The sequence below is a fragment of the Delphinus delphis genome, chromosome 1, assembly GCF_949987515.2.
Source record: "Delphinus delphis chromosome 1, mDelDel1.2, whole genome shotgun sequence".
Taxonomy (NCBI): Eukaryota; Metazoa; Chordata; class Mammalia; order Artiodactyla; family Delphinidae; genus Delphinus; species Delphinus delphis.
The window spans coordinates 160,769,669-160,788,982 of record NC_082683.1 but is presented as its reverse complement, the minus strand read 5'-3'; the positions used below and the strand labels follow the sequence as shown (position 1 = coordinate 160,788,982).

The 19,314-nt window shown below is 57.1% G+C and overlaps 1 protein-coding gene across 4 annotated transcripts in view; it reads left to right on the top strand.

Annotated features, from left to right (window-relative positions):
* Nucleotides 1-19,314, top strand: part of COQ8A (coenzyme Q8A) — a 49,029-nt gene that overhangs the window by 28,121 nt on the left and 1,594 nt on the right. For all 4 annotated transcript variants that reach the window (XM_059997272.1, XM_059997279.1, XM_059997265.1 and 1 more), the window contains exons 3-13: nt 1,910-2,317; nt 2,576-2,642; nt 12,209-12,283; nt 15,208-15,330; nt 16,953-17,038; nt 17,155-17,295; nt 17,785-17,866; nt 17,956-18,049; nt 18,347-18,488; nt 18,720-18,827; nt 18,962-19,027. In XM_059997272.1, the coding sequence (XP_059853255.1) occupies nt 1,910-2,317; nt 2,576-2,642; nt 12,209-12,283; nt 15,208-15,330; nt 16,953-17,038; nt 17,155-17,295; nt 17,785-17,866; nt 17,956-18,049; nt 18,347-18,488; nt 18,720-18,827; nt 18,962-19,027 (1,392 nt within the window). The remainder of the gene's footprint in view (nt 1-1,909; nt 2,318-2,575; nt 2,643-12,208; nt 12,284-15,207; nt 15,331-16,952; nt 17,039-17,154; nt 17,296-17,784; nt 17,867-17,955; nt 18,050-18,346; nt 18,489-18,719; nt 18,828-18,961; nt 19,028-19,314) is intronic.

Genomic DNA, 19,314 nt, shown 5'->3' with positions numbered 1-19,314 from the left:
GCATCCTGTGTCCTCTTCCCAGTCTCAGACTCCCCGCCCGCCCTCTCTCTGCTGAGGCTGGGCTGAGCCCTGGCAGCCTCATTTGGTGCCTTCACTGGTGAGGAGCCATCGCCTTCCTGTTGGGTGTTTGCCTTGGAGCACCCAGGAAGTGAGGTTGCCCAGCACCCTTGGGCCGCCCAGGAGAGGAGCATGCTAGACGTGGGCAGGCCTCCCTGAAGGGTGAGAGGGAGCCCGGGCTCCCCGCTCACCCCTCTGCTCCCCTCGGACGGGCCTGGCCCTGGTCCTTGGAAGAGGCAGGGCCATCCCCTGGGACGGCCCCTCGGAGGTAGGAGGGAGTGGCGGTCCCCCACAGCGTAGGAGGCGCCGAGCAGGGCGATGGTCTCCAGTGCACTCCCGTTCTCTCCCTGCACACTCAGATGTGGGTTCCTCCCCTGTCTGTGAGGGGGCGGAGGCGCAGGTACTCCAGAAACCTCTCTCCCTCTAGCTCCTCAAGGGATTTGTTCACTTATTCATTCGGCAGACACTTACTGAGTCTGGTCCCGTTGAGACACTGAGGCCCCTTGGCTGCCACATAAACAGCTTATGGTCACGCAGGGCCGGTGGCCAGCGCTGGAGTAGCGGGGCAGAAGGAGCGGTGAGCCCGCGGCCGGTGTGGGAGCTACAGGAGTTACGTGGCTATCGGACCCTGTCCCAGACTCCCTCACTCCAGGGCTTCCCTGGCCATCTGACAGGTGCCCCTTGATTCCAAATAGAATTCATTTCTGCTCCGAGGAAGGTGCTGTCAGGCGGCCTCGGGGCGCCCCGCGGGGCAGGCCCTGGCTCGGGATACCTGCTCTGCTGTTGGCCGCCTGGTGGGTCTTTACCAGATTATTTTAGCTCTCTTGGCCTCTGTTTGCCACTTACGAAATGAAAGTAACAGCCTGTCTCTTTCCTTCCTCTGGAGGGCAAGTCTTATGGGCTTAGATCCCACAGTGTCTTATAAAGCTGAGAGTGAGAAGGCTTTGGGGTCTACTGCTGTTTCTGCAGAACCTACAGGCCACACTCCGTGCACTGAGTCCATTTCAGTGGAATCAGGGAATCCAGGTCCCCGACCTTCCTTCAGGAGTCAGTGCTGTTCTAATTATAGCCTTCTTGGCCCTGTTCCCCTGGCCCCGTCTGTGCTGCACGTAACTCTGTGACTGTGGGGGGAGCCCTCTTTTCAGATGAGGAAGTGGCAGAGAGGGCTCAGGAACTCTCTCCAGGTCGCGAGGGGTTCAAAAGTGGAAAGAACCTGGGCCTGAAGCTCAGGTCTCGGTGACCGTTGCAGGGAAAACATGGTGTTCTCTCCCCCTCCTCTCCTGTCCTGTACCCCCTGCTCCTGGAAGAGCCGGGCCAGGTCCTGGATGTGACAAGCCCTCTGGGGAGAGCCCCTCGGGGGGCGTGCAAGGCGCTGGCCTGGAGAGGCAGGGTGGCCCTGCCTGTGTGCTGTGCTCGCCTCCTCTGGTCTCCGGTTGTGCTCTTGCTTCTCAAAGCTTTCCCCATCTTTTGCCCTGGTTCCCCTTCCCCAAAGCCCTGGGAGCTGCTCTTGGCCCGGATTTACAGGTGAGGAGCTTCCTGCCGGGAGAGTGGTCGCTCCCCTGGTCTGGGCCGGGCACCCAGCGGGCGCTCAGGGACCACGGGCGGCCGGCTTGCCGGGGCCCACACGGCAGAGCCCTGGCAGGAGCAGGGCTGGAATCCGGGCCTCCCGGCTCCTGGGCTGCTGCTCGCCTCCGGCACTGGCCACGGGCCACGGGGGTGACATGGTAGGGCCCTCCAGAGGGTCAGAGGGTGGGACGCGCTGGTGTGCTGTTCTGGCCAGAAGGGGATGCGCACAGGGAGGCGCTCCTGGCCGGCCTCTTGCTCCTCTCACGGTGCCGTTTGTTCCCTGCAGGGTCAGGAGAAGCATGAAGAGTCTTACACCAAGAGCTCTGACGACCCGCAAGCAGAATTCCACTCCTCAGGGCTGAGGGCCGAGGGCGCCTCCGAGGAGCCGTCTGTGGCCTCCTCCCCGGATCAGTCCCCTCCGCCCTGGGATCAGGCCCGCAGCCAGGGCCCAGCTCCTGCCTATGTTGCCAGCGGACCCTTTGGGGAAGGCGGGCTCCGGGGCCAGGCCGCCTCCGCTATGGGCAGGGTGAACGGGCCGCTCTTTGCGGACCCCAGAGACCCATTCTCTGCCACGGGCCTGCAGCGAAGGTTCTACCACCAGGACCAGTCCCCTGTGGGGGGCCTGACGGCCGAGGACATTGAGAAGGCCCGGCAGGCCAAGGCTCGCCCGGAGAGCAAGCCCCACAAGCAGATGGTGTGTGCAGGGCCCAGGGTGGGGCTGGGGGCTTCCCACGGTGCTGCTGGTGTCCGGCCCCCTCTTCGGGGACATTCTTCGGGTGCCGTGGCCTGGAATGTCGGGCACACGGGGGCCTCTTCTGGGAGGCGTGTGCTGCTGGGCGGAGCTGCTGCCTTTGGGGGTGGAGAGGGCGTGCGGGGGGCGGTGTGAACCCCTGAAGGTCGGTCCTGTCCCTGTTCACTGATCCCCGGAGGTCTCTTTCTTTTCGCCCTCTAGCTCAGTGAGCGGGCTCGCGAGCGGAAGGTGCCAGTTACGCGGATTGGGCGGTTGGCCAACTTTGGAGGTGAGGCCCCAGTCCCGGTGAGTGGAGCGGGGGCCACCGTGGGGTCTGCGTGAGGCGGGGAGGCCGGGGACCCAGGGCTGCCCCGGGGAGCGTGGCAGCTCCTGTGTTAGCCATGCCGGGATGTTTTCCGTGGGTGGGCGATTCAGTCTCTGCCTCAGCTCACCCCTGGGGGTCGATGCGTGGCTGATTCCACGCTGTGGGCTGCGGCTTTGCTTCTCGGGGGGCAGCGTCTGCAGCGTCCGCGCTTCACTCAGGCCTTTGGAGGCCCCTGCAGGGAGGAGGTGGGACAGTGGGGCTCTTCGGCTCCTGGACCCAGTGGTTTTTGCCCAGCCATTTGGGGACCCGTTTGCTGGATTCCCACGGGCCTGCGGGCATCAGTGGAATGATAACGAGGTGCCGTGGCCCCGAGCTGCTGTCCTCCATTTCAGTGTGCTGAGGAGTTGTGAGTTTGTTCTTTTCTTTAGGGGTTTGCATAGCCGTTGTGTCCAGTACCCCCCTGTGCTCTCTTCGTCCAAGTTGGAGGATCATTTTATAGTGAAGGTTTACAGCAGTTGTCTCTGCTTTTATGACATTGTATTGTCATATCTGACCAGGATGTTCCTGTTGAAAGTGCCGTCCTTTGCTATGGTTCTGCTTGAAGATGGAGTGACTTCTCTAAAGCCCGCTTATCCTCAGTAGGTTCTCCAGACAATAGTTAATGAAAGTAACAGCCTTGGCAACCTGATTCGCGTGCCCACCTGGGGCAGGTGCTCATTTGCGCGGCTCTGTGTAACGGTGGTCTCATTGATGGGTTCATGTTGATGCCGGTGCTGACTAGTCATGCAAGCCCGCTCTCGCGTGTCTGAGCCTTTACCTACCTGCCTTTTGCTTTGCTGGTTTGTACGTCTCCCCTCCTACAGACCGCACATCGGGCACGCTGCTCTCCCCGGCTGCCTCTTCTCTTGTGGAGACCCCGTCTTACTCCTTGTTCAGGGGTGGATCTGTGCTCCCTGTTAGCCTGGCCCTCTGGAAGCTGGCCTGATGTGTGGGTTCTAACGTTGAAGGAAGGCTGGCTGCCTTCCTTAGGTGCAGAGCAAAACTAGGTTAATTGGATAGAATTTTCTCAACTCTGAGGTTTTCTTCCATAATTGTTATCTTAAAGTGTGGCATCTGCTGCTACTTAGCTTTTCAGGAATCCAGCATACAGTGTCATCTGAGTTTCAGCACAAAATTATTGCTTCATTTCACTTTAATGGGGTAGCGTTTTAAGCAGTTCCTCGTAGAACACTAACTCCCTGGGGTGCCACTACCAGAATGGGCTGCTCTGGGGGCTTCCAGTGGTCCTTATTCCCCAGAAGACATGTCACTTGCCCTGCTTTGCTCAGTGGCTATTAGTTGGGACATTTATTATTCTTAAAGTATTAGATGGAGATTCTGTTCTCTCCCCCATTAGTTTGAGGGCAGGAACTGTTCTCTTCTTACTTTGTAGTTAGTCTTTCTCTGTAACCTATAATCCTCCTCCCCTCCCTGCAGACCAGGGTTCACCACAGAGCCCTGTCCCCGTAAGGCTTAGTTTGACTGATGTATTTTAGGATGGGTGTAAGCCTCTCTCGTGAGTCTTTGCTGGGGTGGGGTAGTGGAGGACCTGTTTGAGAAAAGTGGTTAGGATGAAGGTCGTGATGGCCAATTAGTATCTGATGGAGGTCCTGGTGAAGCAGGCAGGAGTCAGGCCTTTTTGGGGGGTGGGTTGAGGAAAGCAGACTGAAGTGAAAGCGGTTGTATAGGAAGGTGTGTAGGACAAAAAGTCAACTTCGTTAAAACCAGGGTACAGGGCTCCCCTCAAGGCGTGGGGGACGTGGGCTGCCAGAGGGAGCTGGGGTTGGGGTGAGGAGAGACCCTGGTCTTTGTAGGGGCTTTGCACCATCAGGAGCCTCTTGAGCCCTTGCTGACAGCTGCCTGATGCCTGGAGCCGCCCTTCAGAGTCTGTGCTGGAGATCTGCTCCCAGCTGTGATTCTCAGCTGCACACGTTGTTGCCCAAGCAGTTGGCAGCTCATGTTTCAGGATTAGAGGTGGCAGGAGGGGAGCAAAGAGGAGCCGGGTCTGGAAAGAACGTGAAGTTCTGGCCCCAGAGGTGAATTCTGGGCCTTCTACCCTATCCAGAGGTTTTCAAACTGGGGTTTATGACCCTTTAGTGAGTGTGAAATCAGTTTAGTGGGTCAGGACCGGCATTTAAAAAACAAATTAAATAGAATGGAATTGAATAGAAAAGGATCAGAATTAGTATCATAGATCCTTAGAACTGCACATGTTGCAAAAATATTTCTGTTTCAGAGATCTAAATATCCTACTGATGTACGTTCTTCGTTGCCTTGTGGAATATATGGCTTACTGGTGGGCCATTATCTAGACAGTTGGAAGTAACACTGCTCTACTTTCTTCTCCTAGAAAATACTTCTGGCCTTTCTTCCCCTCATGAGGGCGAGATGGTTTTGAGGTGTAGACTAACAGACTTTAGGAAGCTGTTACACTGCAGGTGTGAAAGAAAGGGATTGCTCTAGATCTCAGGGGGTAGGATTGTCTTTGGGAAGGTCAGCAGCAGGTATTGAGCTGTATAGAGGCAGAGGGCAGGGCTTTCCATCTGGGTGGCTCATTCTGATGCTGAGACGGCGCAGGAACTCTAGGTCTGATTGGGCTGTGGGACATTGTGGCTCTGATGCTGTGGGGCATGGTGATCTTTGGATATTAGCTTTTGTTGGAGAATGAAATGAAAGATAGCATTAGATATTGGATTTGGGGTCAGAACTGGGCTTCAGGTCATCATAAGATTTGGGTTATAATTCCGGCCCTGCTTCCTGTGACCTTGGGTATTGCCTTGGTTTGCCTTTCTGTGAAATAGGGGTCTTGCCATTGACTCCAATGGGAATATACTGGTAAATGTTCCATGTGTATCTGAAAAGAATTCTGGCACTGTCAGGTGCAGTTTATCTATCTGTCTAGTCCAGTTTGTTACTCATATTAGTCAGATCTTTTAATGATTTTTTTGGTATGTGTATTCTTTTGTTCTTTTTTAAACTTGTTTTTAAAATTCTTTTTTAAATTAATTTTTATTGGAGTACGGTTGCTTTACAATGTTGTGTTAGCCTCCACTGCACAACAAAATGAATCAGCCATACAAAAACAGATATCCCCTCCGTTTTGGACTTCCCTTCCATTTAGGTTACCACAGTGCATTAGGTAGATTTCCCTGTGCTATGTATGGTATGTTCCCATCAGTTGTCTGCTTTACACATAGTAACAATAAAGTATAGGTGTCAATCCCAGTCTCCGAATTCCTCCCACCCTACCTCTTTCCCCCTTGGCATCCATACATTTGTTCTCTACATCTGTGTCTCTGTTTCTGCTTTGCAAATAAGATCATCTGTACCATTTTTCTAGATGGTATGTTTATTCTATCAGCTATCAAAAGAGACATTTAACAGTCTTATGCTGTGATCATGGATTTACCTACCTCTTAGTTCTGTCAATTTTTACTTTAATGTTTTGAAGCTGTGTTATTGGTTGCTTACAGATTTAGAATTCTTATATCCTCCTGGGGATTGACTCCTTTATTATTATGTCTTACCTCTCTTATCTCTATGAAAGTCTACATTGTCTGATATTAGTATAGCTGTTTTCCAGCTGTTCTTTTGGGAGGTGGTGGTCAATGTTTGCATCGTATATCTTTTTCCTTCCTTCTCCTTTCAACCTTTTGTATCCTTATATTTAAGGTGTGTCTTTTGTAAGCAGCATATATATATTTTCTTTTCCTGTGATTTAGGTACAGACCATTAATCTTAGTCTTATAATGTGAGTATTTAGTTCATTTACATTTAATGGAGTTGCTGATGTATTGGGGTTTATATTTGCTGTCTTAGTCTTTGTTTACTGTTTGACCCATCCATTCTGTTCCCTTTTTTTCTCTTCTGTCCTACTTTCTTTTTAAAAATTTTTACCTTTTTTTAAATTGAGGTATAGTTGATGTATAATACTATGTAAGTTTCAAGTGTACAACATAGGGATTCACAATTTTTAAAGGTTAGATTCCATTTGTAGCTATTATAAAGTATTGGCTATATTCCCTGTGCTGTACTATATATCCTAGTAGCTTATTTATTTTATACATAGTAGTTTGTACCTCTTAATTCCCTACCCCTTTCTTCCCCCTTTCCCCTTCCCTCTCCCCACTTGCCTTGCCTTCTTTTGAATTAAAGAGATTTTTTTCTTGTACATGTTTTCTCTTTATTAGTTTGTGTGTTATTATTCTACTATACTTTTAGTGGTTTCTCTTGATTACAGCATACATTCTTGACTTACTACAATGTAATAGAAATGATTATTTTGACTACTTCTGCAGTAATGCTAGCACTTCAGAACAGTTTAAATCCCTTTGTGTGTGTGTGTGTGTGTGTTAACGTGGATATGTATTTGGTTTCTACATGTTTTATATTATATACTAAATTATTAAGATATGTTAAACCTTACAAGATGTCATTTCTTTGTATAGCCCATGTGAATTTAGATTAGCCACATATTTACCCTTTTTGTGTTTCTTTCTCCCTTCATTTTTTTTTTTTTTTTTGCTGTACACGGGCCTTTCACCGTTGTGGCCTCTCCTGTTGCGGAGCACAGGCTCCGGACGCGCAGGCTCAGCGGCCATGGCTCACGGGCCCAGCCGCTCCGTGGCATGTGGGATCCTCCCAGACCGGGGCACAAACCCGTGTCCCCTGCATCGGCAGGCGGACTCTCAACCACTGCGCCACCAGGGAAGCCCTCTCCCTTCATTTTTATATTAGAATTACTTTTGGGGTAATTTTCTTCTTCTCTGCAGAACTACCTTTTCTCTTTTTTTGTAGTGCAGAGTGGTAATCATTAATTCTCTGTTTTTATTTGTGTGTAAATGTCTTTATTACACTTTTGTTTTAGAAGGTATTTTGGCTGGGTATAATACTCCATGTTCAAAATTAATTCTTTTGGACACTTCAGCAATATTATTCCATTGTCTTCTTTTTTTTGTTTTGTTTTGTTTTTTGGCCACACCACGCGGCATGTGCGATCTTAGTTCCCTGACCAGGGATTGAACCCGCGCCCCCTGCAGTGGAAGTGCAAAGTCTTAACCACTGGACCACCAGAGAAGTCCCTCAGTTGTCTTCTTAACTTCCATTGTTTCTGTTGAAAACTTAGCTATTCGTTTTATTGCTGCTCCTTTGAAAGTAATTTGTATTTTGTCCTCTGCTTTTAAAATTTTCCTTTTGCTTTTGTTTTCCAGCAGTGTGACTGTGACATGCTTGGGTATGATTTACTTTGCTTTTATCCTGCTTGGGATTATAGAGCTTCTTAAATCTGTGCTTGATGTCTTTCATCAATTTTGGAAAATTCTGGTCATTTCTTCAAATATTGTTTCTGCCCTGTTCTCTTTCTCCTCTCCTTCTGGGACTCCAGTTACACATATGTTAGATCTTTCCCTTCTGTCATGTGTGTCTCCTCTACTCTTTTCTATATTTTTCATTTGTGCTTCAGTATTATAGGTTCAGAGGAGATGTCTTACCTCCTCTGCACCTATGAAATGAGGGAGAACTGGACGATTATAGAAATGAGACCAACAGATCAAGTAGGCACTAGAGAAAACTTACCAAAAGGAGTTGAGCACCACGTGCCTGACTTCCTGGGGACACGCTGCACACTTGCTGCCGCTCTAAGTAGCCAGCGCTCCTCCGGTGCTCTCTGAGGCAGCAAGACAGATGCCCTTTAGGTCCAAGAAAAGTTTGTGCCCTTGGCAGGGTGAGGGAGCGTGGTTTCTACTTTCTCCAGGAGCAAACTTTAAAAGGGACTCTTCTGTCTATTTTCTGTCACTTAGAGCCTCTGTGAAGGAGATTAGGGCAGTTATAATCTCCAGTTACAGGTGAGGAAGCTGAGCCACAGTTGCCAGTCACCCAGGCCCATATGTGCATCTGTGACAGTCCTGGGACCCGGGCTGAGGAGGCCTGTATCATACAGATACAGGCAGGCTGAGCCTGTCGCCCCTGAATTCGTCCCGTCTCCCCTGAGCCAGCAGAGGGACTGTCAGGTCTTCCCCCCCCCGCCCCACTCTGGCTTAGTTCTGAGAACTGAGAACACTCTACAGGGACCTTCGTCCACTGCTCCTTCCTATTCTCCTTCCTGCGATGCTGTGGGTTGCAGCCCCCTCCCAGGCCCCCTCTTCTTCCCGGTGCCCAGTGCTGGCACAGCGGGAGGATGCAGGTGATGGAAGAGAAGGTGGAATTACCAAGGGTTCGGGAGCACCTTGAAGTGAAGGAAATATCCTTGTCCGCTGCCTTTTCTGTGTGGACTTTCTTGTCTTATCAGATCAGAAGGATTGTTGGGTGTGTTGGAAAAGGGAGGCCTGAGAACAGTGCCTGGCACGTGGGTGGTGCTGTGTGAGTGAAGCGGTTTTGCCCTCAGATCTGGCCCTTGCTGCTGCAGAGGACCTCCGTCCAGCCTTGCTCTGTAAACATGCCTGGGGTGCTGGCAGGTTGGGCGCCCCTCACTAAGCCTCCTCACAGGAGGAGGTTTTTATTAGAAGGTTAGAAGGTTTTTATTTACTTGTTTCCTCTGTGTCTGTGGGGTGCTGCTCAGGGGGCACTTATTTGGCTCTGAGGACCTGCAGAGGGACTTCGGGGAGGAAGGAGCTGGGCCAGTGGCCTGGGCCCCCTGATCAGTCCCACAGCCTGGGAAGCAGCCCAAAGCGCCCCCACCCCCTTGGGGAGACCCTGCTCCTTGCTGCTCGTCACTGCCACCGCGTTTCTTGCCTGCAAAATCTCCGTTTGTGAGAAATGTCAGGAACTTTCTTGGAAAGGGCTGGCGCCTTCTCACAGGCTAGGGTGGTGGCCAGGCTGCTGGTGGTGGCCATGGGCCCGCGGAGCTGGTTCTGCGGCTGGTCTCCCCTGGGACATCCATGCGGGCCGGGCTGAGCCTGCCTGTGGGTCCGGACATGGACAGGTGCTGTCCTAAGGGCTGGGGGGCCGAGGTGGAGTGGAAGGCCTCAGGTGACGCCGGAGACTGAGTGAGCACGGGCTCGGGCTGTCCTCACCAACGCGGGGAGTCCGAGGCAGAGGCGCTGATCTCCCAGGAGCTGCCTGCAGGTGCCACCCAGCTCCGGGGGGAACGAAGAGCCTGGCTGGCCTCTGCCCTCCTGTCTCTGCAAGGTTCTGAGAATGCTTTCAGGTCAGCCAGGTTGGGTATGGCGGGATGGCCAGCCTGTTCTTCGTTCACTAGAGCAGGAGCTCCTGAGGTCAGGGTCCCGCAGTGGGGAGCCCATCCCTTGTCAGCTCCTCGGGCCTGGCCCTGAGGGAGCTCGCAGGCGCACAGAAGGAGCCTGCGACCTGCTTTGCGGAATGTTCCCTCCGTGATTCAGTGTTCAGTGACGGTCCTTGGCCTTGGAGAGCTTTGGCTCTGCCCAGCAGCCCAGAATGGGCCAGAGAAGAGTTCGGCAGAGCGTGTGAGGGGGCCCAGCTGGGGGCCCTGCAGAGAAGGGCGCTCGGCGTCTGCTCTCAGTGGCCAGCCTGGGTAACCTTTGACACGTCTGCCTGTTTGGTAGGCTTGTCTTTGGACTTGATGTAGGCAGAGAAAAATCTAGAGGCGGAGAGACATTGGGGAAGGTCACTGCAGTTTGAAGGTTAGCGTTGCTGTTGCCATTCGTTTGCTGAGTTGGACAGTGTGCTGAGGTGGGGGGAGGGGAGGGGAGTTACCATTTGACCGGGGACGCAGCTCTGTGCCCAGTGTCCTCCGGGGCTGGGTTGGGGTGTCAAAGGGAAACAGGCCGTGGCAGCTCCATCCCAGCACGCCAGGGTGTCCTTGGGGGCATTTCCAGATGACCGTGGCCTCTGCTCTGGTCGCCAGAACTTGCCTTGTGCTGCCCTTGTGCTGCCCCACCAGCAACGTGGGGTGTTGAGCACTTGAAACATGGCTGGTCCAAGCTGAGACAGGCTTCGAGGACGAAACGCACATTGGATTTTGAAGACTTGGTACAAAAAAAAAATAAAAAAAGTAACATCTCTCTAACGATGTGTATATTGAGTACTCGTTGGATTGATAATGTTTTGGATACACTGGGCTAAGTAAAATATATGATCAGAATTCCTTTCACATGCTTCTTTTTGCCTTTTTTTTAACATAACCCCCAGAAAATTAAAAATCATATATGTGGCTGGCATTATATTTTTTTGGCAGCACTGGTCTAGCCCTTTGAATAGGAGAAAGGACAGTAATAGCGAACACCTGAATAGTGTTGCCTACGCCCAGCCCTTCTGGGAGGACTTCACTCTTATTCAGCTGTTTAATCCTCACACTGACCCATGAGGCAGGAGCTACCTGGCAAAGCAGAGGGTGAACGGTTGTGTCATGGTGGGTCAAATGTACTGCAAAAACATTTTAAAAAATTGGGTTATCCTCTTATGATTTTTAAAATGTATTTTTCATTAAATAACTTTTTCAGTAAATTCAATAATAATTTTCATAAAAGTAATGCATAATCATCGTAGAAAATTTGGAAAATATAGAAGCACGTGCAGGTGTCCTTGCCAGGTGTGAGACTCCCAGCCCCCCAGGGCTGTGCTCGCCGAGGCCCACTGGCCTCGGGGCATCTCTGGCATCTTCCCTGGGTCTTTGCTGTCCCTCCTGCTGTGGTCAGCGTGCTCCTCCAAATGTTCCTCACTCTCTCGCCTAGTGTGCTCCCGCCCCCCAAGCCAGCTGGGACTGTATCTCAGTAGAGGAAATAGGCCCTGAGCCAGGCCTGGGCTTTCTGTGTGCATTTAGTGGCACCTGCTGGCCTCCCCAGGCCTCCCCTAGACAGTAGGGATCATCCAGTTCCAACCTCTGGACCAATGAGATGTTAGTAAACCTTGATTTCAAAGATTGCTGACGGGAGAAGGAGGGCCTGGTACCCCACTGTCCTTAGACCACCGTCAGTGCCTGTGGGGCCTTCCCCGCAAGTGAGGGCTGTAGCCTGAGCTCCTGGGAGTCCCCATGGCTTTTTCAAAATGTTCCAGTTCCCACCAATGACTGCTTTATATTGCAGTGGTAATGCCTCTCCTTGCGACTTAAGTGAACTGGGTTAGAGAATTCTAGAGTATTGGAGGCTCTTCACACAGACTGTGAAGTGGGCGGCTGCATCCCAAGGGGGTGCCCAGTGTTGTCAGGATGTCCTTGGCCTGCAGCCATTCCTGGCCCACATTCCATTTGTGCTGCGTCTTGCCCAATGCGTTTCTCCGTCGTACGTTGTTTTGGAGGTGGGTGTGTTTGTCGCGTGAGCCTGTAGCAAAGCTGATGGAAGTGGCGGTGGAGGAGGCTTTTCCAGCGAAAGCACCAACCTTGAGGCAGGTCTTCTCTGAAAACAACAGCTGTGTATCTCCTACCTCCTTATCCCCTCCCTTTTCAAGATGCCTGGAGTGTCAGCGAAGGTCCCCAGGGGAGCGAGGCAGGTGTCTGTGTGGGGCTGCTCCGGGCCTCGTGGGTGGCGGGCAGTGGGCAGCCCCTGAGCGAATGCCCAGAGCCCTCAACCTCCTCCTTGCAGGTCTGGCCGTGGGTCTGGGCTTCGGGGCCCTGGCCGAGGTCGCCAAGAAGAGCCTCCGCCCTGAGGACCCCTCAGGTGAGCTGGGCCCTTGATGGGGAGGGCAGGGTGGGCCCTGAGAGTTGGGCCTGTCAGCTCCCAGCTCCCGCCTGCGTTCCCCGAGGGTTGGCCTCCAGGGGCACCTTTCATCTTGTGTTCCGTGTTCACGGCAGCCCTGGAGTTTGAGGCCTGAAGGCTGTTCTGTTCCTGTCCTGGCCCACGTTGGCTCACCCAGCCGTCCTGGTTCCTCCGGGCCCGCACACCTTCCCTCTTCTGATAGGAGCCTCCGGTTTGGCCCTGCCTCTGCCCCCGCTCTGCAGAGCCGCTGGGGTCCCAGGTCTGGCCAGGTCAGGTGCCCAGGGCTCCCCGTTTGGCTGTGGTCGAGGGGCGTGGGAGCTGCTGGAACAGACCCCATGGGCCCCCCATTCCCCCACCTCGTGACCTGGGGTGGCCATTACCTCTCCAGCTTCAGACGCTTTGTCTCTGAGGTGAAGATCGTGACTCCTCTGTCCCCTGCCTCCCAGGGTTAGCCCGGGGTCAGGTCAGAACACTCAGTTCCCCTTGTCTGGGTGGCCGGCTGTGGGTGGTACTCCATGGAGAACATTCTGCAGACCGGCTGCTCTGAAACCTGGCGTGCTTAGGATGCTCTGACGAGGGGTCAGGGGGCAGCTGGAGGCCCCCCCCACCACCCGGTCCCCTCCCCCAGGCCTGTCCAGGTGTCGGGGGGAGGCGGCTAGGCAGGTGCAGGACGCTTTCCCTTCAGCAGGGTCCTGGGGGCTGTTGAGAGCAGCCCTGCTAGAGCCATCTGCTTGGTGGATTTCTCAAAGTTTACTTGAAGTTCTGGGCTGAGTGCCCCCTGCCCCTGGCCCATTCAGGGGACATCAGTTCATTCCGGTACTTGACACCTCCTCCCCCCTTCCCTGGGGACCCTGAGTGATCCCCGCTGTCATGCTGTGCTGTGGTCCCTGAGGCCCTAGCTACAGCCTGGGGGCCCTGAAGGGGGCCCTGCCAGCCACCTGGATGGCCCCGCTTCACCTGCAGGACCCTCTCGAGGGGATGGGGGCCTCTGCGGAGAAGGTGCTAGCCTGTCCTCCAGGCCCCTGAGTATGTGTGTGTCCTTGGAAGGGACGGGAGAGCAGAGAGGATTAGGGAGGGTATTTTTAGTGTTGGTGCTGAGACTCTGGGAAGTGAGAAGCCAGCCTTCCCCAGGCACAACCTCTCCCATCGTCCCCCCCCCAAAACTGGCTGCCCTCCGTCCTGCCCCGTCCAAGCAGGAAGGAAGCTATACTGGCCCCAAGGTTACAGCTGGTGTCCTTTGTCATGGAGGCGGTGGCCCTTGTTGGGGGTCAAGAGGCCTAGGTGCCACTGGCCCAAGAGCAGGACACGGGGCTCAGGCCCAGAGGGACGTGCTCTAGCTTCCTGAGCAGGCCCGGGAACCCCTGGGCCTGGAGGGCACCGACCAGCCTGGCCCAGGCCTCCCCAGGGGCTAAGCCTCTCCTGAGGGGGGCACGCGCCCACCACACCCTTGAACACCCCCGGCTCCCCCCGGCTTGTTTTCAGAACCAGGCTTGCCCGGGCAGGGGCCCAGACTCCAGCCTGTGGACAGTGGCCAGCCGTGAGGAGCGGCTGCCTGGGAAGCTCAAGAGGGCCGGGCGCCGTCCTTGGATCTCGGGGGCGCTGCTGTGTCCCTAGGGGAGAAGATCTCCCTCCTCCTGCCGGGGCTGTGGCGTCTCTGCCCCGCCCACCTCTCCTCAGGGATACAGTCTCAGGTCCCGGCCCACAGGGCCCAGGGGCTGGGGAGGGCAGAGCGGACATAGAGGGCCGCCTGTCCCTGCTGCGGCCCGAGGCGAGGGGTGATCTGGGCACCCTTCTTGGCCTAGACACCCTGGAGTGGCCCTGCCCAGGGGCTACAGCTTTCTTGACCCCCGGCAGCTGGGCTGCTTCCTGTGGAGCTGAGATCTCTCCCCTTCCCGGGACCCTGTCCTGCTGTCCGGGACCTTGGGGTGAGCCTAGCCCCGCGCAGGCCTAACAGCTGCCTCAGGTGTGGGCCTTCAGTCTCGCATCCCCCTGCAGCCCACCCACCCTGGTGTATCAGAGGCCGTGCTGGGCACGGCCCCGGACGGAGGGCAGTGGCATGACGGCCGCCTCCCGTGTTCGCGCCTTGGGGACCCAGCTCAGACCCACTCCGAGCGCTGGGCCAGGCCCGTGGTGATGCTGGCTGAGGAAGGTGCCAGGCTCTGTGGGCGGCAGCCCTCGGGGGTTCCTGATCTAACTGGGCTCACAGGACAGAGGGCAGGAAAAGCACCGACTGCCACTGGGTCACCCCCTCCTCATCACCTTGAGTCACCAGCCTGCACCCTCCCACCCCCGACTGTGCTGAATGGAGGTTGTCTGCACACCTGAGGTCCCTATGCGTTCTCCCCAGGCCAGCTGGCACCAGCCGGGTGAGGCTGTCCTTGACCCTGAGCTCCCCTCCCTTGAGGACTGCGCTCTCACTGCAGCCAGTGGCCCCAGGTGACTGTGCAGAGAGTCCAGGGGTGCTGGTGACCTTTGTCCCGCACACTGAGGGGCGAGGGACAGTGACTTGGCAGGGACTGATATGGAGGGAGAGGCCCCGTGGGCGAGCCTGTGTGTGTGTGTGTTGGGATGGGGTTGGAGGTGGGCCCGGGGAGACCTGGGTGGCCCCTGAGGGCCTTCCTCGGCATCTGGGAGGTGGGTGTGAAATGTGGGGTTAAAGTTGCGTTGCCGGTTTTGTGGACCCCGAGGAGGAAAGACGTTGACTGAGCCCTTTGTGTCAAGCTCTGTGCTGGGACTTCACTGCATCTCACTCAAAACGTGTTAAACCCTGATGTCTTGTTATTGTCCCTGGACCCACAACCAGGGGCGGGTGGAGGGGCCTCTGGGGGATCCCAGGCCCAGCAGCCCCGCCTGAGGGAGGCCATGGTGACTTCGCTCCTCTGCAGGGAAGAAGGCCGTGCTGGATTCCAGCCCCTTCCTGTCAGAGGCCAACGCGGAGCGCATCGTGCGGACGCTGTGCAAGGTGCGCGGGGCGGCGCTCAAGCTGGGCCAGATGCTGAGCATCCAGGGTGAGTGCGGCTGCGCGGGCTGCGGGCGGCGAGGCGGCGTAGGGAGGGGAGCTGGGGGCGGCGAGGCGGCGTAGGGAGGGGAGCTGGGGGCGGCGAGGCGGCGTAGGGAGGGGAGCTGGGGGCGGGCAGTGGGGGGCGCCGCACCTGGCCCTGAGGGGAAGGGATGGGAGGTTTCCTGCCCACGGGCTTCTCTTGTTTGAAGCTTGGCTGTTAACCCACCTGGGATGTTTAAAAACAGTGTCTGAAATAGGAGCCCACGGTTGTTTTTCTGGCTTCTTTCTGAGTGTTTTGACATGTCCAGAGGTCCTGGCGTCTCAAAAGTTGGGGAGAGTCCGGCTGATGCCCCGTGGTGCCCCCCGCGGTGGTCCGAGGGTGCTGTTTGGGGAGCTCACGGGCCTGTGGTGGCGTGACACCGAGGCATGGGCTGTGTGGCCCCGAGGAAGGAAGGCCGGGGGAGACGGCGGTGGCTGAGCTGGAGGCTGGCTCATTGCAGCCCCCAGAGCAGAGCTGGGGTTCGGGGGGCCCTCCGGGCTTCTGATGGTGCCTCCCAGGGAGGAGCACCCGAGGGGCTGCTGTCCTGGGTGGGAGCACAGCCAGTCCCCCGACAAGCAGTCAGATGGACTCACTGAAGTGGCCAAGTGCAGAACAGGAATAACCACCCAGGCAGGTGGGCGCGGGCACTGCCTGTACCGGTGCGGACTCTGGAGTGGCACGCGCCCCTCGGAAGCCCTTCCGTGCGTGAGCCCCACCTCTAGGACGGAGAGCCTCAGAGAGGCGGTCAGGGCTCTGCAGGAGCGGCTTCATCGAAGGATTCTTTCTGGCCTCAAATAAACAAACTGAAGTCAGCCGCTGTCCGGCTAGTGAGCTGCGTGTTGAAGCTTCTGTGTGTGTTACAGAATATTTCAGAAAGCTATTCAACGACGTGGCAAGTGCTCGTGAGAAACGGCTGCAGGAGGGGAGTCGACCAGAGCGTCTCCAGGCAGCGTGACTGCAGTCAGGGAAAAACGCATAGGAAAGGGTCAAAACGAAAAAAGAGATCAGTAGTTCTCTGTAGGTAGATTATGGGTATTTTAAACATTTAATACGCTTTGTTCCCTAAATGTCTTTCTTTTATAATCATAAAAAGCTACGCCTGCTCTTTCTAAGGAATCTACCTCCTCAGGTCCCTGGGTGAGGGTGAGTTCAGAGGCCCCGGCACACGCTGCCCCGCACGCCATCGGCAGGGCCCCAGCTGCACAGACGTACCCAGTGCCCGGCTGGGGAGGGGTGCTGTGGGCCGGGCTGCGGGGGTCTCGGATTTGGTTGTTGGCCGAGGCGGGCCAGGAGCGTGCACGGGTCAGCGTCCCTGCATCCCCTCTGGAGCCTTGGTGCGCAGTATCAAGGGTCTGTGTGCCAATGGGGAAATGCTCCGCGGGAGCAGGGAGAACCCGAGGCTGGGCCTGCTGTGTGGCGTTGGGCCTGTGCCTCGTCTTCTCTGAACCTTGGGTTCAGCGTGTGAAGGGCAGAGCGGTACCTCGGCCTCCCCCCCGGGAGACCTTGCTGGGCAGGGCTGATCGAGGTGGCCTGTGCACCCTCCTTCCGAGGGGTCAGCCTTCCGCTCTGAATGCTCTGCTGCCTTCCAGATGACGCCTTCATCAACCCCCATCTGGCCAAGATCTTCGAGCGGGTCAGGCAGAGCGCAGACTTCATGCCGCTGAAGCAGATGACGGTGAGGCCGGTGCGGCCCAGCGTCCAGGCGCTGGCAGCCCTGCGGGAGGGGTTGGGGAGGGCCCCTCAGGGTGTCCCTGGTGGTGCTCATGGCTCCTCCCTGGCCTCTCCCTCCAGAAAACTCTCAACAACGACCTGGGCCCCAGCTGGCGGGACAAGCTGGAGTACTTTGAGGAGCGGCCCTTTGCAGCCGCCTCTATCGGGCAGGTGCACCTGGCCCGCATGAAGGGCGGCCGCGAGGTGGCCATGAAGATCCAGGTGGGCACCCGGGGTGTGGGCTCAGTGCCCTCAGGGGCTGCACAGGGCCGAGCCGGGCCCTGCAGTGAGGGGCCTCTGCACCCCACGTCCCCTGTGTGTCCCCGTGCCCAGGGCAGGGCCTGGGTCTCTTCACTTCTGTCCCGGCACCTGGTCAGCGGTGGGTGCCGAGAAGTATTTGCTAAGTGAGTGACTGTAGGAGGGAGGACAGCCTCCCAGCACGCTTGGTTTGGGGGGAGCAGGGACTGGGGACAAGTGACTGTCTGGGGCCTGAGCCGCAGGGATGGGGATGGGGGAGGGAGCGGTCGGCGGTGGAGAGCAGGGTCGCGGTGGGCCCGGGGGTCACAGCAGCCCTGGTGGGTCTTGGCTCTGCCTTGCGGAGGTGCGGGGTCCTGGAGGGACACAGCTGGGCAGCTGGTGGGTGGCAGGGAGGCGGGGGCGCCGCGGGGCCCTGCTGTGTCTGTCTGCCTGACTCCCCTCTGTCCCCCGCAGTACCCCGGCGTGGCCCAGAGCATCAGCAGTGACGTCAACAACCTCATGGCCGTGCTGAACATGAGCAACATGCTTCCAGAAGGTCTGAGGCTGCCGCTGGGCAAGGGCAGGCCTGTGGGGGGGCCTCCCGGGGAGCCCCCCGTCCCCCTGACGCCCCCCTCCCTGGCCCAGGCCTGTTCCCTGAGCACCTGATCGACGTGCTGAGGCGGGAGCTGACCCTCGAGTGTGACTACCAGCGAGAGGCCGCCTGTGCCCGCAGGTTCAGGTGCGGCTCCAGCCTCGGGCCCTTGCCCGTTGCTCCCGCTGGGAAGACAGAAGGGGCGGCTTCGGGCAGCCCATTGTGGGCTGAAGGCCCCCCCCCCCCCCCCGCCCACCTCCCCCGGCTCTGAGGGGCGATGGCTGGGGTTGGGGCCTGAGGCCGGGGCCGTGTCCCGCCCAGCTCGGGGCAGGGCCCTCCTCTGCCTGGGGGGCTCAGCCCCTTGCTGTCCTGTGTGTCGCCCCAGCGTGTTGCTTGGGTGGGATCAAGGAGGCCCGGGTGTGACCTCCCACCCGCCTCTGCTAGGGAGCTGCTGAAGGACCACCCCTTCTTCTACGTGCCCGAGATTGTGGACGAGCTCTGCAGCCCCCATGTGCTGACCACGGAGCTGGTGTCCGGCTTCCCCCTGGACCAGGCCGAGGGGCTGAGCCAGGAGATCCGGAATGAGGTGGGTCACAGGGTGGGCCTGGAGCCCCGAGGCCCCACTGCGGGGCAGAGCGGGCAGGAGGGCTGCTGCGTGTACCCACCTGGTGGTACGCTTGGCCTCAAAGTCAGCTCTGGGCGTGAGGCAGGATGGGGTGGAAGATGGGGAGGGAAATGGGAGTCAAGCTTCCCCGGCCCAGATCCAGGGGCCACCGGGTGGCCCGGTGCTGGTGACGAGGACCCACCCGGCCCCCAGATCTGCTACAACATCCTGGTCCTGTGCCTGAGGGAGCTGTTCGAGTTCCACTTCATGCAGACAGACCCCAACTGGTCCAACTTCTTTTATGACCCTCAGCAGCACAAGGTGAGTGCCCAGTGGGGCTCCCACAGGGAGCCTGAGCTCCGCTGGAGCAGGGTCCGAGATCAGCCTTCTGCCGCCCTGTCCCCCCAACCCGTGCTCCACTGGGGCAAACCCTCCCCGGTATCGCCCGTTCCCAGGTGGCTCTTCTGGACTTCGGGGCAACTCGGGAATATGACAGATCCTTCACGGACCTCTACATCCAGGTAGGGGTGGAGGCAGAGCTTGGCCTTGGCCCGTGCTCTCCTGGGGCTCAGATGGGATGCTTGGGACTCGAGTGGGCGGGCGGGCGGGCTTCTGTCCTCATGTCCCTGCCTGTCCGCAGCATTTGGTGCCCGTGGATGAGGCCGCAGCCACCTCGGGCTCAGGGGAGTAAAGGGGAAAGGTGGGTGGGCCGGCAGCTGGCCTGTGTGGGGAGGGGCAGTGCTGGCTCCCTGGACCCCCAGGAGCTCCCCTCTGCGTGCTGCCCACGGTCCCCTCTGCACCTCTGCCC